This window comes from Rana temporaria, chromosome 8, assembly GCF_905171775.1.
Source record: "Rana temporaria chromosome 8, aRanTem1.1, whole genome shotgun sequence".
Taxonomy (NCBI): Eukaryota; Metazoa; Chordata; class Amphibia; order Anura; family Ranidae; genus Rana; species Rana temporaria.
Genome location: NC_053496.1, coordinates 166,456,814 through 166,482,722, shown reverse-complemented (window position 1 = coordinate 166,482,722; position 25,909 = coordinate 166,456,814). Strand labels below are relative to the sequence as shown.

General features: G+C 47.0%; 1 protein-coding gene across 2 annotated transcripts; it reads right to left on the bottom strand.

Annotated features, from left to right (window-relative positions):
- Nucleotides 1-1,482: 1,482 nt before the first annotated feature.
- LOC120909886 (zinc finger protein 3-like) lies at nucleotides 1,483-24,393 on the bottom strand. 2 transcript variants are annotated; one of them, XM_040321672.1, is made up of 9 exons: nucleotides 24,242-24,393; nucleotides 24,024-24,128; nucleotides 20,061-20,234; nucleotides 18,753-18,944; nucleotides 18,549-18,666; nucleotides 17,815-17,886; nucleotides 15,623-15,715; nucleotides 12,340-12,651; nucleotides 1,483-3,169 (listed from the first exon to the last, which is right to left on the bottom strand). In XM_040321672.1, the coding sequence occupies exons 3-9, from the start codon at nucleotides 20,136-20,138 to the stop codon at nucleotides 2,400-2,402; spliced, it is 1,635 nt and encodes a 544-aa protein (XP_040177606.1). In that variant the 5' UTR covers nucleotides 20,139-20,234; nucleotides 24,024-24,128; nucleotides 24,242-24,393; the 3' UTR covers nucleotides 1,483-2,399. The 2 variants fall into 2 exon arrangements, with proteins under 2 accessions (XP_040177606.1, XP_040177605.1); XM_040321671.1 differs by lacking the exon at nucleotides 24,024-24,128.
- Between the last annotated feature and the right edge of the window lie 1,516 nt (nucleotides 24,394-25,909).

Sequence of the window (25,909 nt, the reverse complement as noted above, 5' to 3'; positions counted from 1 at the left end):
TGGATCCGACATTACAGGAAGATTACCCAGGCATACCGGAAGGACGCATCAAAGTAGCACTCAAGTCCCCTGGCGAAGTCGCACCGCAAGTCACGTGACTTTCAGGTCACGGTAGTGTGAACCAAGATTAACCATACTGTACACTTTTAGGATGAACCAAGGAGCAGCGTGCGAGCCAGGTCTTCGTCGTGCGAGCCAGGTCTTCGTCGTGCGTGCCAGGTCTACGTCGTGCGAGCCAGGTCTACGTCGTGCGAGCCAGGTCTACGTCGTGCGAGCCAGGTCTTCGTCAAACATCAGTACCTGATCTCACAAAATGTTCTTCTGGCTAAACGGGTTCAAATCCCAACAAACAGCCAGCAGAATCTTGTAACAGCCTCCACTTTTCCTGGGAAGGCTTTCCACATCAGCAGAAGATGGGAAACTTCATATTAATGTCCATAGTTTTGTAATTGGATGGTTTTGTAGGTGTGATGGTTAGGTGTCCACACATTGTATTTCAGCTATGGTCAGATGCTGTCCTGAACAATTCTTCACACCTTTCTGATTCCTCACGCAATTTCCAGCTTGACCACCTCACAACATGTCCCTCTTCCTTTGCATTCTCCATAATATAAACTGAAAATCTTAAAAGACTAAAGCTAACTTGCTATGGATGTTATTGGGAAGTGGGGAAGCAAGTCCAAACTTAATATTCCCCACACGACACTCCTGAAAATGGCTGTAGTAATGCTGGGTGCTGTAATGACAATTGGCTGGAAACCATAGAACACAGGTGTCAAACACAAGGCCGCGGGCCAATTCCGGCCATTTCATGTGGCCCTTGCACCACTCCTGCAGCTGCAGGAGAGCTCCAGTTCTCCTCCAGACCCCTACTTTCTGCTTTCAAGCAATGCATCCATCTTCTTCCCAGCAGCAGCATAAGGAAAAGGGGGTGTACTGTGATGTAAGGGAGAGCGGGGGACAACTTCTGATGGTGGGGTGGCTCGACATCTAACGTAGGAGGAAGGGATGCGCTGGACATCTAATCTTAGATACAACCGGCCCTTTTGAGGGCAATCATAATGCTGATTCGGCCCACGATGAAATTGAGTTTGACACCCCTGCCATAGATAATCAGAGTGTAGAAATGGCATCAGCACGCCAACGATTCCTCAGACGGGCCCAAAACTTTATCGACATGGTCAAACGATACACATATGTCGTATGTTTCGTGTGAATAAAGCTTTGGACTCTTGAGGAATCCTTGGTGTGCTGTTGACAGATGTTGAAGCACATCTCACAGTAGATCCTCCTGATTTGAATGGGTCTGGCCATGGGCTAGGAAGGCAAAGAATCCACGTGTCTGTGCCCCCTAGGAGTTGGTAGCCCCAGACATGCTCTTAGTATCACTTGGGCGTGTGAACCTGACTGTGAGAACGAGCACATGGCCACGGTACTAAAGCTTTTTCTGCACTGCGCCTCTTTAGGCTAGGCCCTTTGGCCAAGTTAGGGGCAATTTTGGTTACCCGGCTTCAGGGCGTAGCCTATGTAAGGGCACTTATTTAATTTTGTCTTCAGGTTTTGTCTGCATTTCCTTTTATCACTATAATGGAGGGTGTAGGTCCTTAAGCCTACCCTGGAGGTGTGTGGCCATTAGGTTCCTTGAACCCAAAGTCTCTTTGGGAGAGCACCTCACCTAGTACTCGCTGGTCACCTTCAGCTGACCATGAGGAGGGGGAGGGTTTGGTCGGCCAGGACTTTTGGCTAGGTGGACCAAGGAGCCGTGGTGTGCACCAGGGTAAGGTCCTTCTCCTTTTGGACAAGTAACACACCCTTAAAAGTGGTTGTAAACCCTTACATACACCCAGTGAAGTGACTGGCCTCAGGTGATACACAAAGATGAAACAAATCCTCATGGTTCTGCAGCAAAAAAAAACAGAAAGGAAGCCCTTCCAAAGGTATTAGAACACCCTCCAATGTGGCACACCCTCCAATGTGGCAGTGCCGAGTGCCTAGGCTACCAATTACCGGTATGTCACGTGCCCCTCCATATCTGGAAGCACTAAACAAAGCAGTGGTGGAACTAAAGGGAGGAGGGGGATGTAAACCTGTTGGGGCCACCTATATAATAAAATTCTGCATTCGAAGGAATAAGCATCATTTCTTTTGATAAGAAAGTAGAGCGTAAGCTTCACTACACAACAGATCTAGTTGAATTACAATAAACTATAGTGTCCGCTGCCTAGGAAGCAAATGAGAAACCAATTTCTGTTATATTTATTGGCCTGCCCTAATGAGACTACTGCCTACCAACATGCAGCTGAAAGCACAAAGGTAAGAGGCAATTTCAGCATGGGTAATAACATGAAAACCTGAACCCTGCAGGACCGGGCTAAATTTACAATCATCATCTTCCATACTCAGGTGTCGAATTCCGATATGGGTGCTTCTTGTCCCCCGTGGGAGCTGAGATGCGTCATCAGGTAAGATTTTTTTGAAAAGCGTTTGCCACATTCGGAACATGAATATGGGTGATGGCCCGTGTGGACTCTTGCATGGCTGGCTAAGTTGGATCTACTAGTAAAGCCTCTCCCGCACTCGGTGCATGAATACGGGCGTTCGCCGGTGTGGATCCTCTCGTGTTCCGTGAGACAAAACCGCACAGCGAAACACTTCCCGCATTCCGCGCAGGAATATGGCTTCTCCCCCGTGTGAAACCTCTTGTGTCTGATAAGGTGATCACTCCGGAAAAAGCATTTTCCACATTCAAGGCAGGCGTATGGCTTCTCACCTGTGTGAGATCTCTGATGTAGGACAAGATACTGGCTCTGCGAGAAAGCCTTCCCGCATACAGGACAAGAGTAAGGCTTCACTCCGGAGTGTGCTTTCTGGTGCCTATTAAGCAGCGCTCTCTGGCTATAACATTTCCCGCACTCGGGGCACGCGTACGGCTTCTCCACTTTGTGACATTTGCGGTGTATAACCAGTTCTATCCTCTCAGGAAAAGACTGGCCACAATCCGAACACACATAGGTTTTAGCCCCTTTGCGACGATTGATGGAGTCGGGGAGATCAGGTAATCTGGAAAATGTAGAGGAATCAGATGACGGATCTGCGCTGTGAAGTACTGGATGATCCAAATTTTCTTTGGAGGAACTCGGTGCGATACCATCATCTTCGGTTTCACCACCTGGAGAGATAATAGAACATTGATCAATCATGGTAATCACATCATTTTATACCGGCCAACACCAGAAATGACTGCCGGCCACATGGCTACAGCACCTGTGTTGCAAGTAGGTGTGTGCAATCATGGTGCCTGTGCACACACACACAAGTGTTGACGCTAAATGACTTAAAAGAGAAGTATGGCCAAAGATTTTTTTGGCCATACTTCTCTTCTGGGTCACATAAGTGCACTTATTTCTAGGGCTGTCCCGATACTAGTATCGGTATCGATTCCGAGTATTTGCGGGAGTACTCGTACTCCCGCAAATACCCCCGATACCGAAATAGAATACTCAACCCCCCCCCCCCCACGCCGCCACCGACTGGTTAATACGCGTGGGGAACATTACAGCTTTCATTTGAATAGCTGTAATGATTCACGCCGCGCCGTGTATAGACACTCCCCCTTGCTCGGGTGAACTGTCCAATCCCGAGCAAGGGGGAGTGTCTATACGCAGCGCGGCGCGAATCATTACAGCTATTCAAAGCTGTAATGTTCCCCGCGCGTATTAACCAGTCGGCGGCAGCGGGATGCAGGTAAGGGGGACATGGCTGGATATGGGGGGAGACAATGGCTGCATATGGGGGACATGGCTAGATATGGGGGGAGACAATGGCTGCATATGGGGGACATGGCTGGATATGGGGGGGAGACAATGGCTGCATATGGGGGACATGGCTGGATATGGGGGGGGGGGGGGGGGGAGACATGGCTGGATATGGGGGGGGGGGGAGACATGGCTGGATATGGGGGGAGACATGGCTGCATCTGTGGGGGGACATGGCTGCATTTGGGGACACATTTAAAAAAAAGTATCGGTATTCGGTATCGGCGAGTACTTGAAAAAAAGTATCAGTACTCGTACTCAGTCCTAAAAAAGTGGTATCGGGACAACCCTACCTATTTCGGCTCTACTGTGATCCATATTCAGCCAACAGTGGGCTAAAGTCCTCCATCAGCAGACATTGCAGAGGTGCTCCAGGCTCTGGAAGGATCCCAACTGTAATGCCGCATACACACGATCGGAAATTCCGACAATAAAAGTCCGATGTGAGCTTTTGGTTGGAAATTCCGACCGTGTGTAAGCTCCATCGGACTTTTGCTGTCGCAATTTATGCCCACAAAAGATTGAGAGCAGGTTCTCTATTTTTTTTCCGACAGAAAAAGTTCCTTTCGGAAAATCCACTCGTCTGTATGCAATTCCGAAGCGCAAAAAAAAAAAAAAAAAAAAAAAAAAAAAAAAAAACACACATGCTCAGAATCAAACAGAAGAGTCAAACTGCCTATTGAACGTCATTGATCTCGGGTCTTGGACGTCACCGCGTTCTTGACGGTCGGAATTTCCGACAAGATTTGTGTGACCGTGTGTATGCAACACAAGTTTGAGCCAACATTCCATCAAAAAAATCCACGGTTTTCTCGTCGGAATTTCCGATCGTGTGTTCGCGGCATAACAGTAGATTTTGAGCTGCGTCTAAAATTTCCCTTGCCTCTGAAGCCCAATCTGCATTCAGATCATTCCCTAGAGCAGTGGTTCTCAACCTTTCAAGTGCCGTGACCCCTTGATAAAATTTCCCAAGTTGTGGGGACCCCTAACAGTAAAATAATTTTCATAGCGTGGGTTTTCAGCACCCAAGACAAGTAATTTGCACCCCTAATAAGTAATTTGCTGGGGGGGGAGTTCTGCTCAGTCAACTTGGGTGCTCTTGATCCAGGTCATCTGCTGATCTGAGAACTGTAGTGGGGACTTTTAATGGGGACTATATTCACAGTTAGTGTTACTCACTGTGTCTCCTAGCAGTTACACCTCTACTGAAATCAGGAGATAGGGTCTCCTCCAGCCCCTCCCACTTCATTCTTTACCAGTCAGCTGACTTTTAGTCTCTGTCCCCCAGCCATGCCGTGAACTGAATGGGCGCGCAAAAAGTTTGGGAGAGAGGTGCCGGCTTCAGGAACAGCCCAGGATTTGGTGACCCCTGGCAAATTGTAATTCGACCCCCAGGTTGAGAACCACTGCCCTAGAGGCTACCGACAGGCAGTGGGGAAGTGATGCGACACCCCCTCACCGACTGTTTCAACACCATTTTTCCTGCCAGACGGGGAGTTTGTGGTGCTTCTCCATTTACCTAATATGCAGCGTTTGGCAAGCTTGCCACCTGCTGATTGCTACAAGTCGGATGGACTTTGCTGCCAGTGTGAAGCGAAGACTCACATCCCGGCCTGGAATACCTCTGTCCACTTGCAGCATAAGGGGGGGGGAACGGTTGGTGGATGGCATATAAAGCAACTCAGCAGCAAGTCTAAACAAGGCCTAAGGTCGGGATTCACCCAGATGTCAGAGCCAGCCACTCCACAGCCCATCGCTCACTGGAGGGGCAAAGCAGAGAGCTGGTGACTAATAGTCACCATTCTCTGCTCAGTGAGAACTGTGTGATCAGTAGTCATGCGATCCCAGTTTTAGAGTCTACAGAGGACAGCTGCAGCAGCGGACCAATGCTGCACCCATATAGGAGAGTAAGTAGGTTTGTTTTTTGACATCCCACACTTCACCCCAAGTCATGCTAGGCTTTAACTAAAAATGAAAGTCTTTATGGATGATATTCTGTTACTGACCCTGCTTCATTTCCTAACCTGCATTTAAACACACTGAGCTAGATGCAGGTACCTGCGCTTGTTCTTACGGCGGCGCAGCGTATCGTATTTACGCTACGCCGCCGTAACTTACAGGAGCAAGTGCAGTATTCACAAAGCACTTGCTCCGTAAGTTGCGGCGGCATAACTGGGGCCGGCGTAAGCGCGCGCAATTCAAATGTGGAAGGGGGGGGCGTGTTTTTTGTAAATCTATGATGACCCGTCCGTGTACATATCCCAGTGTGCATTGCTCCCAAGTACGCCGCAATGACGTATTGGTTTCGATGTGAACGTAAATTACGTCCAGCCCTATTCGCAAACGACGTAAAAAATTAAAATTTTGAAGCGGGAACGACGTCCATACTTAACATTGGCTGCGCCTCCTAATAGCAGGAACAACCTTACGCCGAAAAAGCCCAACGTAAACGACGTAAATAAATTGCGCCGGCCGTACGTACGTTTGTGAAACGGCGTATCTAGGTAATTTGCATATTCTACGCCGAAAACAACGGAAGCGCCCCTAGCGGCCAGCGTAGAATTGCACACAATTAGGCCTCGTACACACGGACGGACTGTCTGCTGAAATCGGTCCGCCGGACCGTTTTCAGCGGACATGTCTGCCCGGAGATTTCTGTCTGATGGTTGTACACACCATCAGACAGAAATACGCGCATACACGATACGCGGTGACGTGGCCACGCCGTTGCCGCGACAATGACGCAGCGACGTGCGCGGCCCTGGAAGTTCAATGCTTTCACGCATGCGTCGAATCACTTCGACGCATGCGAGGGATGGCGGCCGATCGGACATGTACGGTAAGTCTGTACAGACGACCGAACATGTCCGACGGACAGGCTTCCAGCCGACATGTTTCTTAGATGCTAAGAAACATTTGTCCGCTGGAAAACGGTCGGCTGGACAAATGTCCGCTGGAAACCTGTCCGGTCGGCCGTACACACGACCGAACATGTCTGCTGAAACTGGTCCGCAGACCAGTTTCAGCAGACATGTTCGGTCGTGTGTACGGGGCCTTATACGCCGCCTTATTCAAGTTACGTCGGCGGAGGAAGCCTATTTTTTGAGCGTATCTGCCTTTGAGAATCGGCGTAACGATACGCCAGCGCAGATTTGAAATTACGGCGGCGTATCTGGAGATACGCCGCCGCAACAGGTACCTGAATCTAGCCCACTGTTCCTCAAGCGCTAAAACATATGGATCCGAAAAAGTAGCACAAGATGACCAAAGGAGGAATAAACACTTGTCTTTCTCCATGACATCATTGACTCTTGTGATTCTCTCCATTTAAACATCCAGTCTATTGAGCGCTGTCCACCTGGTTGTTGTCGACTTTTAATGAAATGCGACTAAAGCTGGCCATACACCTATAGATTATCTGCAGATTTTCTATGGTCAGATGAAAAAAGTGGAACAGTTTCCTCCATCTACGCTGAACTGTGTGGATTGAAGAATCTCCCACTGGCCCAAGCTTCCATATCTTGCTAGTCGGCCCCGCTGGCTCTCACAATACCTGAACATTCTGATTGGGTGCAGGCATTGTTTAGGTTGAGAGCTAGCAGGATACTGAAGCTTGGCCCACCATACATTTAGAAATCTGTTGCACTTTTTCCATCTAACCATAGAAAATCTGCAGATAATCTATGGGTGTATGGCCAGCTTTACCTGTCCAGGGATCCAGCACCATCCTCACCCAGCCTAGTTCTTCACTAGCTTTTGGGTTTCCGACACCAGCATCCTAACTGTGGGCAGCCGCCTATGCTGCCTTTGGCCTTACTGCCGGCTGTCCACTGCGTGAGCTTGAATGATTCTGCAGTCTTCTGTGACATATCCCAGAAGACTGCGGAGAGAGAGGGGGAGGAGGGTAGGTGATCAAAGCAAAAGTGGGAGTGTTTACCTGTCTGTCAAAAGTAGGAATCACACTTCCCTGCCAAAAAAAAAAAGCCAAAATGTGTCAGGGGAGGAGGACTTAACCAATTGCCGACCTCCTCATGTAGATATACGTCGGCAGAATGGCACGGACAGGCACATAAACGTACCTGTACGTGCTCTGCTTGACATGGGTGGGGGGTCCGATCGGGACCCCCCCCCGCTACATGCGGCGGTCGGTAAGCCTCGGGGAGCGATCCGGGACGACGGCGCGGCAATTCGTTTATAGCCGCTCCGTCTCGATCGCTCCCCGGAGCTGAAGAACGGGGAGAGGCGTATGTAAACACGGCTTCCCCGTTCTTCACTGTGGCGGCGTATCGATCGAGTGATCCCTTATATAGGGGAGACTCGATTGATGTCAGTCCTATAGCCACACCCCCCTACAGATGTAAACACACACTAGGTGAACCCTAACCCCTACAGCGCCCCCTGTGGTTAACTCCCAAACTGCAACTGTCATTTTCACAATAAACAATGCAATTTAAATGTATTTTTTGCTGTGAAAATGACAATGGTCCCAAAAATGTGTCAAAATTGTCCGAAGTGTCCGCCATAATGTCGCAGTCGCGAAAAAAATCGCTGATCGCCGCCATTAGTAGTAAAAAAATAAAATAAAAATAAAAATGCAATAAAACTATCCCCTATATTGTAAACGCTATAAATTTTGCGCAAACCAACCGATAAACGATTATTGCAATTTTTTTTTACCAAAAATAGGTAGAAGAATACGTATCGGCCTAAACTGAGAAAAAAATAATTTATATATGTTTTTGGGGGATATTTATTATAGCAAAAAGTAAAAAATATTGCATTTTTTTCAAAATTGTCGCTTTATTTTTGTTTATAGCGCAAAAAATAAAAACCGCAGAGGTCATCAAATACCACCAAAAGAAAGCTCTATTTGTGGGGGGAAAAAGGACGCCAATTTTGTTTGGGAGCCACGTCGCACGACCGCGCAATTGTCTGTTAAAGCGACGCAGTCCCGAACTGTAAAAACCCCTTGGGTCTTTAGGCAGCATATTGGTGCAGGGGCTTAAGTGGTTAAAGAAGAACTCAATCTTTCCACACACTACACCAAGCTAGCCCAAGTGAACCTGTGAGGCCGCTGGATGCGCGGTATAAATTGTATGGCGCAGCTGCTACATACAGCACTATGTTGCGTGTTCGAGCCAAGACTCATACCAGAAGAAGCTTTGTATTCATTGATGACACACGTTGCTTGCCCTGAGCGCCATTGTGGTAGACTTTTCTGATTGGCCAAGTTAGAATATTTTATGACCACAGTCAAACCAACTTAATATTAGCTCCACATCCCTCGATTGAATAGATACAAGAGGAGAGATTGGGACTTTTAACCGCTTAAGGACCGCCTCACGACGATATACGCCGGCAGAGATGCGCGGCTGGGCATAAGCATGTACAGGTACATTGCCTTTAAGAGCCGTGGGCGGCACGCTCGCGACCCGGTCCTGAGCTCCGTGACCGCAGGGACCCGATCGCCACCGGTGTCCCACGATCGGGTCACAGAGCTGAAGAATGGGGTGAGGTGAGTGTAAACAAACCTTTCCCCGTTCTACCTAATGAGAGTGTCACTGATCGTCTGTTCCCTGTCATAGGGAACGACGATCAGTGACGTCACACGCCAAGCCACGCCCCCTAACAGTTAGAATCACTTAACCTCTTCACTGCCAGTGTCATTTTCAGTGCATTTTTATAGCACTGATCGCTGTAAAAAATGACAATGGTCCCAAAATAGTGTCCGCCATAATGTCGCAGTCACAATAAAAAATTTCAGATCGCCGCCATTACTAGTAAAAAAAAACAAACACATAAGTTACTGTATTTATCGGCGTATACTGCGCACTTTTTTTGCCCTGAAAATCAGGGAAAAATCGTGGGTGCGCGATATACGCCGATACCCGCTTTCCTGCGCCTAGTTTGAATACCGCGCCGTCATATACCGAGCGCAGTACACTCGTGTATAGTCGGGCAGTCTCCGCTCCTCCCGCGCTCACGTCCTGGACGTACAGGACGTGAGCGCGACAGTTGCCGAGCCTGCCCGAGTGTACTGCCCTCTGTATATGCCGGCGCCGCATTCAAACTCGGCGCGGAAAACGAGCGAGGAGGACGCCGAAGAATGACGCCGGACCCAACGAAGAGGACACCCGAAGCCGCAGACGGACGCCGGACCCGACGAGGCCGCCGATGGACGCCACGCAAGACACCAAAACTAAGTACAAAATCCTTTTTTCCACAGGAATTTCTGGCCAACTATAGGGGTACGCGGGAGCGCGCTATACCCCAATAAATACGGTATTAATAAAAATGCCATAAAACTATCCCCTATTTTGTAGACGCTATAACTTTTGCGCAAACCAAATCAATAAATGCTTATTGCGATTTTTTTACCAAAAATATGTAGAAGAATACGTATCGGCCTAAACTCAGGGGGAAAAAAAATATTTTTTTATATATTTCTGGGGTATATTATAGCAAAAAGTAAAAAAATATTGAATTTTTTCAAAATTGTCGCTCTATTTTTGTTTATAGAGCAAAAAGGTTTATCAAATACCACCAAAAGAAAGCTCTATTTGTGGTAAAAAAAAAAAAAAAAAAAAAAAAAAAAAAAAGACCCATTTTGTTTGGGAGCCACGTCGCACGACCGCGCAATTGTCAGTTAAAGCGACACAGTGCCGAATCGCAAAAAGTGGCCTGGTCCTTTAGCTACAAAATGGTCCAGGGCTTAAGTGGTTAAGGTGCAAAATAAAGTGAATTCAAGGACCAGAAAAACAAGGTTTTTCAGCTGCCGGAACCCAGGGACATATGCGCTGTCATTAAACGCCAGTCTTAGAGATAAGCATCGGTGTGTATAGACAGCATCCGTCCCTTGGTATTGAGTCCATTGCAGAACCTTGTTTTTCTGGTCCTTGAATGCCCTTTATGGTCACCCGTAGCGCACTGTTCTCCTGATGGACACCTGTGACCCTCTGTAGTGATTTGATTAACATCTCAAGAAACCTACAAGGCTTGTACCTCCAATTGGACAGAATCCCCTGAAGAAGCCCGATATATGGGCGAAACATGTTGGGAACTCCATTCTACAGTGTTGTATCCACAAAACTTTATCGATATGTACTTGCCAATTGTTATCTTTTAACAATTTATTTGCTCTTTAAATTTCTTATAGATACTATTTCACTTTATTTTGCCCCTTAACCACTTCCCGACCGCCGCATGTATATGTACACCCACAGAATGGCACGTACAGGCAAATGGGCGTACATGTACGTCCTTGCCTTTCCGCGGGTCGGGGGTCCGATCGGGACCCCCCCCGCTACATGCGGCGGTCAGGTTCCCTCGGGGAGCGATCCGGGACGACGGCGCGGCTATTTGTTTATAGCCGCTCCGTCGTGATCGCTCCCCGGAGCTGAAGAACGGGGAGAGCCGTATGTAAACACGGCTTCCCCGTGCTTCACTGTGGCGGCTGCATTGATCGAGTCATCCTTTTTATAGGGAGACACAATCGATGACGCCAGTCCTACAGCCACACCCCCCTACTGTTGTAAACACACACTAGGTGAACTCCTACAGCGCCCCCTTGTGGTTAACTCCCAAACGGCAACTGTCATTTTCACAATAAAGAATGCAATTTAAATGCATTTTTTGCTGTGAAAATGACAATGGTCCCAAAAATGTGTCAAAATTGTCCGAAGTGTCCGCCATATTGTCGCAGTCACGAAAAAAACAAAAAAAAAAAATAAATAAAAAAAAAAAAATCGCTGGTCGCCGCCATTAGTAGTAAAAAAAAAAAATTAATAAAAATGCAATAAAACTATCCCCTATTTTGTAAACGCTATAAATTTTGCGCAAACCAATCGATAAACGCTTATTGCGATTTTTTTTACCAAAAATATGTAGAAGAATACGTATCGGCCTAAACTGAGGGAAAAAAATGTTTTTTATATATGTTTTTGGGGGATATTTATTATGACAAAAAGTAAAAAATATTGTATTTTTTTCAAAATTGTCGCTTTATTTTTGTTTATAGCGCAAAAAATAAAAACCGCAGAGGTGATCAAATACCACCAAAAGAAAGCTCCATTTGTGGGGAAAAAAGGACGCCAATTTTGTTTGGGAGCCACGTCGCACGACCGCGCAATTGTCTGTTAAAGCGACGCAGTGCCGAATCGCAAAACCTGGCCTGGGCATTTAGCTGCCTAAAGGTCCGGGGCTTAAGTGGTTAAAAATCCTAATCTAATCTCTCCTCTTGTATCTGGCTAAATTACAGCTTGTGACATCACAAACCTGACTCTTAGACTCAGGCAGAGGACGGTCCAAACGAACATGTAAAGTGTGGAAAGACGGAGTTCTTCTTTACCCAAAAAGGGGGGAAGTTCCGCTTTAAATTATACTACATTTCCTGGTGGCGCCGCACAACCCGTTCCAGAAATCAGTACATCACGGGGTGCGTATTCATTGCTTTTCCTTAACAAGAAGCACAGGGACTATGGCAGAACAAGAATCTGGAACTGCACTTTCTTTATTTCTTACGTACCTGTGCTGATCCCTGGAGACGTATTCTCCTCCTTAATCATTACATGTACTTCTTCCTCCTCCTCCTCATCTTCCTCCATTTTGTCATCTGTTACTAGAGTGTCACAAGCTGAACGATGGGCAGCAGCCCGCGACTGATCGGAAAAACTCCCACCATGTGGATCAGGTGACAGATTGGCAAAACGAAGTACTGAACTGACGTTTGGAATTATGGGGTTTTGTTCTATGGAGTCTATAGGAAAATCATCATTACTTGCACCAGGGACGGAGATCAGAGGACGCTTCTGAGTGGCACATGCTTTATATCTTCCATCTGGAGGAAATTAGAACAGTTTAATGGTTTTACAGATCCAGAAAATGTATAAAGAAATTTACCGTCAATTTACACCCTAAAAATGAACTTTCTACTAACAGCTTGCCTTTAACCACTTAAGCCCCGGACCTTTAGGCAGCTAAATGCCCAGGCCAGGTTTTGCGATTCGGCACTGCGTCGCTTTAACAGACAATTGCGCAGTCGTGCGACGTGGCTCCCAAACAAAATTGACAGCCTTTTTTTCCCACAAATAGAGCTTTCTTTTGGTGGTATTTGATCACCTCTGCGGTTTTTATTTTTTGCGCTATAAACAAAAATAGTGAAAATTTTGAAAAAAAATTCAATATTTTTTACTTTTTTTCTATAATAAATATCCCAAAAACATATATATAAATTTGTTTTTTCCCTCAGTTTAGGCCGATGCGTATTCTACCTATTTTTGGTAAAAAAAAAAAAAAAAAAAAAAATCGCAATAAGCGTTTATCGATTGGTTTGCGCTAAATTTATAGCGTTTACAAAATAGGGGATAGTTTTATTGCATTTTTATTTTTTACTACTAATGGCGGCGATCAGCGATTTTTTCCGTGACTGCGACATTATGGCGGACACTTCGGACAATTTTGACACATTTTTGGGACCATTGTCATTTTCTCAGCAAAAAACGCATTTAAATTGCATTGTTTATTGTGAAAATGACAATTGCAGTTTGGGAGTTAACCACAGGGGGCGCTGAAGGATTTATGTTTCACCTAGTGTGTGTTTACAACTGTAGGGGGGTGTGGCTGTAGGACTGACGTCATCGATCGAGTCTCCCTATAAAAGGGATCACACGATCGATGCAGCCGCCACAGTGAAGCACAGGGAAGCCGTGTTTACATACGGCTCTCCCCGTTCTTCAGCTCCGGGGAGCGATCGCGAGGGGGCGGCTAGAAACGAATAGCAGCCCGACGATTTCCGACCGCCGCATGTACCGGGGGGGGGGGGGGGGGTCTCGATCAGACCCCCGACCCGCGGAAAGGCGGGGACGTACATGTACGCCCATCTGCCTGTACGTGCCATTCTGTGGACGTATATATACATTTACTCGCTTCTATCTGGCTGCTGCTAGGCAAATATCGTAATCTGCCTGGTTCCTGATCCTGGGTGGTTCAACTTCCTGTCATAAGACCCCATTGCCTTCTGGGAAATGATGACACTCATTTCCCAGAAGTCTCTGGGCATTACTGTGCCAAAAAAAAAAAAAAAAAAAAAAAAAAAATCACCCAGCATGCACCTCTCCCTGAAATCCAGGAAGAAAAAGGAACTGGGCTTCACATGCCCACACCTATGATGGAAACGGCCACAACATGAGCTGGAGGATTTAAGGCAAGTGTTTGCAATGATTTCTGGAACGATTGGGGAGCTATTAACCTCTTCAGACCTGGACCATAGTAAAAAGACGGCCTTAAGGTGGCTCTAAACTGCCGGGAGGCCGCAAAAAGTCCTCCAGCGACTGTGGGGCATGCGTGCCCAGTGCGTCACCGAAATGGCGAAGCGCGTGCCTGTCGGCCGCGATGTTCGCCATGTACCCGCGATCGACAGCGACAGAGCAGGGACGTGGATCTGTGTGTGTGTAAACACAGAGCTCCACGTCCTGTCAGGGAGAGGAGACCGATCTGTGTCCCTTGTACATAGGGACACAGCATCGGTCACCTCCCCCAGTCAGTCCCCTTCCCCCACAGTAAGAATCACTCCCAGGGTACACATTTAACCCCTTCCTCGCCCCCAAGTGTTAACCCCTTCCCTGCCAGTCACATTTATACAGTAATCAGTGCAGTTTTATAGCACTGATCGCTGTATAAATGTAAATGGTTCCAAAAATTTGTCAAAAGTGTCCGATGTGTCCGCTATAAATGTCGCAGTCCCAATAAAAATCACAGATAACCGCCATTACTATTAAAAACAATTTCAGAATTTTATCCCATAATTTGTAGCCGCTATAACTTTTGCGCAAACCAATCACTATACGCTTATTGCGATTTTTTCCCCCCCCAAAATATGTAGAAGAATACGTATCGGCCCAAACTGAGAAAAAAAATAGTTAAAAAAAAAAAAAAAAATATGGATATTATTAAAGCAAAAAGTAAAAAATAGTTTTTTTCAAAATTGTCGCTCTATTTTTGTTTATAGCGCAAAAAATAAAAACCGCAGAGGTGGTCAAATACCACCAAAAGAAAGCTCTATTTGTGGGGAAAAAAATATGTCAATTTTGTTTGGGAGCCACGTCGCACGATCGCGCAATTTTCATTTAAAGCGATGCAGTGCCGAAAGCTGAAATATTGCCTGGGTAGGAAGGGGGTATATGTGCCCAGTAAGCAAGTGGTTAATATGTTTTAGGGACTATCTAATGTGATTAATTTTAGCTTGCACAAAAACAAAAACACACACACACACACAAACACATTATGCCCGGAAACCCCGCTTTAAATTCTAATTACAGTTGAAACTTTGTATTACAAGCATAATCCGTTCCAGGAGAATGCTTGTAATCCAAAACACTCGCATATCAAAGCGATTTTCCCCACAGAAGTCAATAGAAACGAAGATAATTTGTTCCGTATTGACCTCTATAACAAGCAATACCGCATGTGGCCATCGGCTGATCTCTGTAACCCTCGGAAAGGGTTGGAAACTCTCGGGAACGGATTATTTCCGAACGGCTCAGAACCGTTCCAAGTGTCACCGGCGCCCCCCCGCACCTCTGGCCAAATGCGGTACTGCAAACCCCATTAGCTTGAATTCTGCTTGCGTTGCGAGACAACACTCGCAAACCGAGTCAGAATTTTTTCCCAAAAAAGTTGCTGGTTATTAACGTTCATTAACCGCGTTACTCGTAAACCAAGGTTCCACTGTACGGATAGTTAGGCGGTATCCATCTTCTGGTTGCAGATGAAAATCTGTAACTCTTCAGTAATTGATGTTTATTACTCACCTGTGCTGATCTCCAATGGAACGTCCTCCTCTTTAATCCTTAAATCTCCTTCTTTGTCCTGAACTCTGACATCTGTCTGAGTGGCTCGGGTGCCTGTGAATAAAATTGAGAGTAAAGTCCCCTGTACCGACATGTACCCTGTTTCCCTGAAAATAAAACCTACCCCTAAAATAAGACCTAGCGTAATTTTCCCAGGAGGACTGCAATATAAGCCCTACCCCGAAAATGAGCCCTAGTTTAAAATGCTATAACCCACTATATTACAGTAGTACACAATGTACAATGTGTGTGTTTCTGTAACATAAATGCAGGGAAGAGAGCTCCGGCAGGTCACAAAAGCGCAGAGCGGCGCTATAATGAAGGTATTTGGCACAATTATATTACAGAAATACACACATTGTACATTATATACTACAGTAATAGAGTGGATTACAAGATTTTACAAGCATTTTAACTAAGTTCAAACTGGGGATTCCTAACAGGCAGGTCGAGAGAGGGGAAGAGAAGACAGCACATTACATGGTAAGACCTACCCCAAAAATAAGCCCTACTGTGTCTTTTGTTGCCAAAATTAATATAAGACCCGGGCTTATTTTCGGGGAAACACGGGTATGAGAGAACCCAGAGTCCGGCCACATCTCTGCCGGAGTCTCAAAGAGGCTACTGTGTCCTTACACCCCGGAGGGTCTTCCTACACCGAGATCTTCCTTTGCTGTACTGCTACACTTAGTCTGCTGCACTTGGCTTCCCCATTGACAACCTGGCTGCTGTGGAACCCGGCGTGGCCTTCCCGATTCTGGAGGAGCTGAGAGATTGACGGACCAGCGTGAGGCTGACTAGTCCATGTTACCACAGGCCCACATGCTGGAAATCCTTTGTGGAAGAGTGTCCTGCTGTGAGAGGATTCACCTCCAGAGGCTGACATACACTATATTACCAAAAGTATTGGGACATCAAAATTAACAACTTATGGACCGCCTACTGTAACTTTATTGCAACAGTGTGTCCCCGCTGTGCTGGATCACGTTAACACTATATTGTCAAAAGTATTGGGACACCTGCCTTTACACGCACATGAACTTTAATGGCATACCAGTCTTAGTCCGTTGGGTTCAATACTGAGTTGGCCCCGCCCTTTACAGCTATAACAGCTTCAAGTCTTCTGGGAAGGCCGTCCACAAGGTTTAGGAGTGTGTCTATGGGAATGTTTGACCATTCTTCCAGAAGTGCATTTGTGTGGTCAGGCACTGATGTGGATGAGAAGGCCTGGCTCGCAGTCTCCTCACCAATTCATCCCAAAGGCGTTCTATCGGATTGAAGTCAGGACTCTGTGCAAGCCAGTCAAGTTCCTCCACCCCAAACTTGCTCATCCATGTCTATATGGACCTTGTTTGTGCACTGGTCTTAATCATTTGGGAAGGAAGGAGAGGGGGGGGGGGGGGACTATGGTGCAGGGTTGTTTTTTAGAGGTTGGGCCTGGCCCCTTAGTTACAGTGAAGGGAACTCTTAGGGCGTCAACATACAAAGACATTTGGGACAATTTCATGCTCCCAACTTTGTGGGAACAGTTTGGGGGTGGCCCCTTCCTGTTCCAACATGACTGCGCACCAGTGCACAAAGCAGAGTCCATAAAGACACGGATGAGCGGGTTTGGGGTGGAGGAACTTGACTGTCCTGACCAAGGCAGGTGGTTAAATAAATGTTTTTAATAACCACTCTACTCAACTGCTGTCCATAGGTTAAGAATATCTAGTAGCAGAAACTTTGCTACATCACTAACCTAGTCTCAAAATACCAATCTAATAGTTCTCAAGACTTTGTGCTTTCTAGCTCTCTTGCCACCTCCTCCCATGCTCACCTCCAGGACTTTTCTCGAGCCTCTCCTATGGAACTCCCTACCCCAATCTGTCCAACTGTCTCCTACTCCGTTTGCTTTTACACGATCCCTAAAAACCCTCCTCTTCAGAGTAGCCTAGTCTGCCCCTAACAACTGTACTTTTATTTTCTCCATCAGCTCATCCCCTACAGCTATTATCTTTTGTGTCACTTGACCCTCCCTCTTAGATAGTAAGCGATAACGAGCAGGGCCCCTTGATTCCTCCTGTATTGAATCGTTTTGTAACTGTACTGTCTGCTTGTAAATTGCTGCGCAAATTGTTGGCGCTACATTCTGTTTAATAATAAGGAGGTACCTGTATGTGTGGAGTCCTCGGAATACAGAGGTCGGGGACGTCTCTCTGGGGAATTTCTCTTACTGGATCCATCTGTAGGAAACACACACACTGACTGAATACATTGTTTCTATGGCCTAGATTCACGTACGGCCGATCTACGTTGCGCGGGCGTAGCGTACCGTATTTACGATACGCCGCCGCAACTTAGAGAGGCAAGTGCTGTATTCACAAAGCGCATGCTCAGTATCACGTCGCATTTACGCCCAAAGATACATCGGCTCAATGCCTGGGACGTGAACGTAATTTACGCACAGCCCTATTCGCGTACGACTTACGCAAACGACGTAAAACGATACGCTTGTTCCGACGTCCATACTTTGTATGGGATGTGCCACCTAGAGACCAGCTTCATCTTTGCGCCGGCGTATCTCTAACGTAAACGGCGTAACTAATTGCGACAGGCGCAAGTACGTTCGTGAATCGGCGTATCTTGCTCATTTGCATATTCTACGCCGAACTCAACGGAAGCACGACCTGGCGGCCAGCGTAAATATGCACCCTAAGCGTATCTGGTTTCCAGAATACGCTTAAATTTAAGACGGCGTAGATTCAGAGTTACGACGGCGTATCTACTGATACGCCGGCGTTACTGTACCTGAATCCACCTATAAGTGTTTATATCAGAGGATGTGTATCTAGGAGGATCCTCAATACTCTTCTCTCCTTTACAAGAAATAAAAGTCTCCTCTTACCCGGAGATGTGAGGGGCGGCCGGTTCTCCATCATGACGTCCTTGTAGAGATCCTCGGGTCCTTCTAAACATTCCTTCATAGAAGCAAAGACAGTGACATCCTGACACCTTGAAGGAACCTGACAACACACAATGATACGTCACCATCCAGATATATCCCTTCTCAGTTACTGGATAATGTCCCAGAATTCCCGGCGCCGCTCACCTCTCCCGTCAGCAGCTCAATGATCTTGTTAATGACCCCGAGAATCTTCTTGTCCTTGTTTTTCTCAGTTATCATGGAGGCAGGTGAGGATTCCATGACAGCACTTTGCCTCTTGACCCATTCTCTTGAAGAACAGGAAAGGTTGCTATCCGTCACATACTCCCAAGATGTCTTCTTCACTACTTTGTAATCCTATGTAATACATATATATATATATGTGTTAATTACTGAGGCGAAGGAAAGCGTCAACTCACTGCGACTTTCTCCAGTCAGGTCAATGTTTAATTAAAAAATATACAAGAAACATTTTGTGACACCTCCAGAATCCTCCTCACCTCTGCGGTCAGTTCTGTGTTTTATAAATAAAGATAAGAGTGATGTCATGTGACCTCCCAGAATCCTCCTCACCTCTCCGCTCAGCTCTGTGTTTTATAAATAAAGATAAGAGTGATGTCACGTGACCTCCCAGAATCCTCCTCACCTCTCCGCTCAGCTCTGTGTTTTAATAAGATAAGAGTGATGTCATGTGACCTCCCAGAATCCTCCTCACCTCTCCGGTCTGCGTTTTATAAATAAAGATAAGAGTGATGTCACGTGACCTCCCAGAATCCTCCTCACCTCTCCGGTCAGCTCTGTGTTTTATTAAGATAAGAGTGATGTCATGTGACCTCCCAGAATCCTCCTCACCTCTCTGGTCAGGTCTGTGTTTTATCTTTATTTATAAGAGTGATGTCATGTGACACCTTCAGAATCCTCCTCACCTCTCCGCTCAGCTCTGTGTTTTTTTAAAACAGTGGAACCTCAGATTCTGAGCATAATTGGTTCCAGGAGTATGCTCGTAATCCAAAGTACTCGCATATCAGCGAGTTTCCCCATTGAAGTCAATGGAAATGAAAATAATTTGTTCGGTATTGACTTCAATGGCGTGCGGGGGGCGCCGGAGAGCGCCGGAGAGCCTCAGAAACGGCCGTAAAGGCCCGAGGACAGCTCAGCTGACCTCAGCAAACCTCGGAAAGGCTCGGGAACTGGAGTATTTCCGTGTCTTTCCGAGCATTCCCGAACGGCTGTGAACGGCTGTGATCGGCGCCAGCACCCCCCACACCTCAGGCCAAAAGCGGTACTGCACACCGCTTTGGCCTGAATCCTGCTCGTTTTGCAAGATAAAAACACTCGCAAAAACCGAGTTAGGATTTTTTTTAAATACAGTGCTCGTATTGCGAAACGTTCATTAACCACGCTACTCGCAATCCGAAGTTCCACTGTAGAGATAAAAAATGATGTCATGTGACCTCCCAGAATCCTCCTCACCTCTCCGGTCAGCAGGTAGATGATCTCCAGGGTGAGGTTTAATATACTCTCAGTCCTCTTCTTTCTTTCTTTGTCCATTCTTTGTAAATCAGTCACGATTGGGGATATGATCGGTAGTTCTCGTAGAAGTGGCTACTATTGTTAAAATTTCACTTGAAGTAATCACTTGTTGTACTACAAGAGATAGAAAACAATTACTTGAGCTATAAAAGAAACAAAAAGAAGAAGTACAGAAGGGCAGTAACATCTTAAGCAACGCTCCACAAACATAGAACAAAGTGCGACACCAAGATGCAGTTTTGAGGGAAATCTCGGACTTTAGACCCGGGGGCTCAAAGTGCGCCTCCAACCTCTCATGAGAACTTCCTAATTTAATGCTCGTTTTTATATCATTCTAAAAAACTTGCTCACACTATTATGTTACATCACCACACACACACGTTAACCCTCCTCCTCGCTATCCTAGACATCAAATTAACCACTTCTGGACAGCCTACTGTAACTTTACTGCTACAGTGCGTCCCAGCCTTAGTCCGTAGGGTTCAATATTGAGTTGGCCCACCCTTTGCAGCTATAACCAGGGCCGGTGCAAGGATTTTTGCCAACTCAGGCGAAGGTGCATTTTGACACCCCCCCCCCCCCCCCCCCGGCACGCACACACACACACACACACACACACACACACACACACACACACACACACACACACACACACTATATATGTATATGTATCAGACCCCCCTCCACTAACTACAGACCCCCCTCCCGCAGTATGGATCCCCCTCACTAAGAACAGACCCCCCTTCCTCAGTACAGACCACCCTCCGTCAGTATAGACCCCACACTAAGTACAGACCACCATCCGTTAGTATAGACCCCACACTGAGTACAGACCCCCCATCAGTGTAGAATCCCCCCTCTTAGTGCAGACACCCCACCTTTAGTGCAGACCCCCCATCAGTATAGATTTCCCCCCTTTAGTGCAGACCCCCCCCACTAGTATAGAATCCCCCATCAGTATAGACATCCCCCCTTAGTACAGACCTCCGTAGTATAGACACCCCCCTTGGTTCAGACCCACCATCAGCATAGGCACCCCTCTCCCCTCCCCATAGCGCCCCCCCACATGTCCATCTACTTATAATAGAGTAATAAAGTGTACAGTACAGACCTTAGAACAGTGCGGCAGCAGATGTATACACACAGCGGTGTGTGTCCCTCGGCTCCTTCTCCTCATTGTATGTAAAGAGTGAGGAGGAGGCGCCGGCGGCTTCAGTCCGCTCCACCGAAACAGAGCGAGGTCAGATCAACAGGGCAGCGGGCGGTGATAGCGGTGCCGCTATCCACGGGTGTCTGTGTCACTGCACCCACCTAGCAACGCCTGTGTCGGGCAGGCTACTGTGTCCCGGTCAATTTTACGCCCTGGGCGGCGCTGGCGCCGTAAGGCAATTGCCCATGTTGCCTTGCGCTAGTGCCGGCCCTGGCTATAACAGCTTCAACTCTTCTGGGAAGGCTGTCCACAAGGTTTAGGAGTGTGTCTATGGGAATGTTTGACCATTCTTCCAGACGCACATTTCTGGTCAGGCACTGATGTTGGATTAGAAGGCCTGGCTCGCAGTCTCCGCTTTATTTCTTTCCAAAGGTGTTCTATTGGGTTGAGGTCAAGACTCTTTTTTTTTTTTACCAAAAATATGTAGAAGAATACATATCAGCCTAAACTGTGGGAAAAAAAAAATGTTATATATTTGTTGGGGATATTTATTATTATTATAAAACTGCAGGTCAGCCGCCTGGTCTTACCAGGGCTGTGGAGTGGGAGTCGAGGAGTCGGAGTAAATTTTGGGTACCTGGAGTCGGAGTCGGCAAACAATGCACCGACTCCGACTCCTACTAAATTTAGATTGGAATTAAAAAAAAAAAAAAAGCAAGTTTAAATGTCCCAATTCACAAAAAGTTATAATTAATGACTTCTCTACTGTAAGAATAAAGACCAATGCATGCAGTGCCTCACGTAACCGCAAAACGAACACGTTAAGTGACCGTGAAGAAGCATGCTTTTCATGTGCTTCACTATATGGCACGCAACGCACAATTAGGAGCTGCAATACTTATACTTTCCATAGTGTTGTGTTCTGCTTTTACAGGGAACGCATGTTAGAGAACCAGTAAGTGTCCAAATAAAAAAATTCCAACAGGAGTTTTATAAAGCACTAAAAGAAGTTGAAAAGTATGATCGCTCATCAAAACTTACTGTTGAAGAAGCCAGCCTTGTTTATCCAGAGATCGTTAGTGATGTGGCCAGAATAGTTACTGCAATGCCACCCACCCAAGTCAGTGTCGAAAGATTATTTTCAGCCCTAAAAATAATAAAGTCTGACTTAAGAGCCTCTATGAAAGAGGATCTGGCAGAGGCAATTCTCTTCCTTAGAACTCTACATTGAATTGATTTGCATTTGCTAAGCCTATAACTACATTTCAAGATTAATATAAACCATTTCTAGGTTTTGCAGATTTTGTTTCATTATAGATAAGCTTTGTTTTTGTTCTAAAACAACCAAATAATGTGGTTTGTATTTTTGAACTGGTAAAGATCCTGTTCCTGATGTTTATGCCTGCTGCTACTATCCAGTCACTTGATTGTTTTCATTGTGTTTGTCTTTTGCTTAAACTGTGCAATGCAGTAGACTGTTGGCTTCCCAGCCAGTAGTCCTGTGGTAGGTTGCGTTTCTTTCCCTCAAGGAATGTATAAAATACATTTGCATATTAATACAGAGGAGTCGGAGTCGGAAGTACATAAAACTGAGGAGTCGGAGTCGGAACATTTATCTACCGACTCCACAGCCCTGGGTCTTACTGGCCCCCCGGCTGCTCCCCAGGGCCTACAGCGGCACGCCATCACTGCTACGGGTGCTCCCACCTTCTGGTCTTCTATCTGGGTTGGCATGGCTGGGCCACGGTGGCGTGACTTGCACGCACACGATGAGTCATCGTAGCAGCACAACGCTCTACATTTACGGCATACTGAGCGTGCTCTGGGTGTAGAGCGTCACATGTGCCGATGATGTTCTCCGCACCTACTGGTGCTCCCACCTCCTCCTGGTCTTTTATCTGGGTTGGCATGGCTGGGCCGTGGTGGCGTGACTCGCACGCACGTGATGAGCCATCGTAATAGCACAATGCTCTACATTTACGGTGTACTGAGCGTGCTCTGGATGTAGAGCGTCACATGTGCCGATGATGTTCTCTGCACCTACTGGTGCTCCCACCTTCTCCCGGTCTTCTATCTGGATTGGCATGGCTGGGCCGCGGTGGCGTGACTCGCACGCACGTAATGAGTCACCGTAATGGCACAACGCTCTACATTTACGGCATACTGAGCGTGCTCTGGGTGTAGAGCGTCACATGTGCCGATGATGTTCTCCGCACCTACTGGTGCTCCCACCTTCTCCTGGTCTTCTATCTAGGTTGGCATGGCTGGGCCGCGGTGGCGTGACTCGCACGCACGTAATGAGTCACCGTAATGGCACAGCGCTCTACATTTACGGCGTACTTTGGATGTAGAGTGTCACATGTGCCGATGATGTTCTCCGCACCTACTGATGCTCCCACCTTCTCCCGGTCTTCTATCTGGGTTGGCATGGCTGGGCCGCGGTGGTGTGACTTGCACGCACGTGATGAGCCATCGTAATGGCACAACGCTCTACATTTACGACGTACTGAGCGTGCTCTGGATGTAGAGCGTCACATGTGCCGATAGCCAATGATGTTCTCCGCGCCTACTGGTGGGACTTCTTGTAAGCTTACCTGCAGCTACAAGTGGTTGTTTAGGTCTGCTTTAATTGGACGCCGGCTGAGCGACGTACCACCGCACATCCGCGAGCGACCAGGTGACATTACTGCGCCAACGCAGGCATTCTATCATCAAGGTGACCAATCAGTAGCTTTGGAAAGAAGTAGCTCTACCTGTAGGAAGACCAGAAGAAGATGGCGGTGGAGCGTGGACCTCCGTGGTCACCACATGCGTTTGGATGCACCGGAAATACGAACGTTCAGACAAGCCGTTCGGTCCTGTGGATAAAACACCATGGCGTGAGCCATTGCTGAGGGTGGGAGGATGACACCCTGGCTGTGACCCATTGCCCTTTAAAGTCCATAGAAGCCCTTAATAAAGCAGACATTACCTCCTCCCTGTGCGGACACACTCCACCGACAAGGAAGCTGCTGCAAACACAGGTAACTTCTGACAACTAGCCCGCTTTCCTTTGCCCACCCCCAACCTGCGCATGCGCCTCGCTACAGCCATCAGGTAGCTGATAACCAGCTTGAAACGCACATCGCGGCTGGAGGGACGTTCTGTTGTTGCCTAGCAACCAGCCTACGCCGCTCATTGGGACGTTCTATGCGGAGCTAACGCTAGAGGACGAGCAGAAGCGTAAACTGTCTTCAACGCAGAAGAGCGGCGGCCATTTTATTGAAGTCCAAAAATGCGGTGTGTTGTCATATTCTGCTCCCCATCACAGAATGCTCCGGAAGTCACGTTCCGTCGCCGCCATCTTGCTACACCCCACACTCCTGCACAGTAATGATAGAGTGAGCCATGTTTTTGTAGTCCAGAGGAGCAAAGGAGCAGTAACAGTATCAGAACCCTCTTGGAGGAGTGTGAGGCTGAGGGGTGTGTGCCCAATGAGGAGGAGGTAATTATGTCTTCTTATTATGAGAGAAGGGGGGCGCAGTATTCTCAATGGACTGGCTGGGGGGTATGGGGTCATGTGACCTTGCCATGTAAACACAAGGCAGACAGTGGTGTGTGAATGGACATTGATTGTTCTTAAAATTGTTTATAAATCCTATTAAGATTCTCATAGTATAACAGATTGTAATGGCAGTCCAACCAGCATGCCTGATCACTGTATTATTATTTATTGTTTTTACAATTGTCAAAGGCTGTTTGCCCAAAAGTGTCTTCTTCTACCCTCTGAGATCCAATCTAGTGATATGGATCTGCTGTGCCGCCTGCAAATGTTTTCCGCCCCACCACAGCGCGTTCCCCCGCCATCTCTCGCGTTCTCGCTAAGATGACATAAAAGCCAGACCAAAGCTGGGACTCCATAATAATTGTCACAGCACACGTGACCATCCGCACACGTGACCATCAGCACACCTCCCAATTTTTTTTAGATGGGAATGAGGGACACCTATCAGCAAAAGTATGCAGGCATAGGACACACCCCTTGCCACGCCCCTTAAAGGGCAATTGTACAAAAAAACAAGATTGGTTAAACCCACAAGTGCTTTTGGAATTTACAAATGCAGCAAATTAGAAATTACATGAAAGGTTTGGTGCTGTAAACCCTTTTTGATAGATAAAAAATGCATTTTATATACATCTATATAGATCAGACCAAAATGAGGGACAAATGAGGAGGACAGAGGGACATTGCTCCAAATCAGGGACAGTCCCTCGAAATTAGGGACAGTTGGGAGCCATGCATCAGTCACAGTGAGATGGGACCCAAGGGAGAGCCTTTACACTCACATAGCTAGATCCAGGTAGCTTTACGCCGGCGTATCAGTAGATACGCCGACGTAACTCTGAATCTACGCCGTCCTAAATTTAAGCGTATTCTGGAAACCAGATACGCTTAAATTAGGCTAAGATACGAGCGGCGTAAGTCTCTTACGCCGTCGTATCTTAGGGTGCAATATTTACGCTGGCCGCTAGGTGGCGCTTCCGTTGAGTTCGGCGTAGAATATGCAAATGACTAGATATGCCGATTCAGAAACGTACGCGTGCCCGGCGCATTTTATTTTACGTCGTTTACGTACGGCTTTTTCCGGCGTAAAGTTTG

Excerpts from the sequence above, each read along its gene's own strand:
- LOC120909886 (XM_040321672.1), bottom strand. The coding sequence starts at position 20,138 with ATGGACAAAGAAAGAAAGAAGAGGACTGAGAGTATATTAAACCTCACC. Across the intron at positions 18,667-18,752 it reads TTGAGCTGCTGACGGGAGAG|GTTCCTTCAAGGTGTCAGGA; the intron begins GTGAGCGGCGCC and ends GTGTGTTGTCAG. Across the intron at positions 17,887-18,548 it reads GCCGCCCCTCACATCTCCGG|ATGGATCCAGTAAGAGAAAT; the intron begins GTAAGAGGAGAC and ends TGTTTCCTACAG.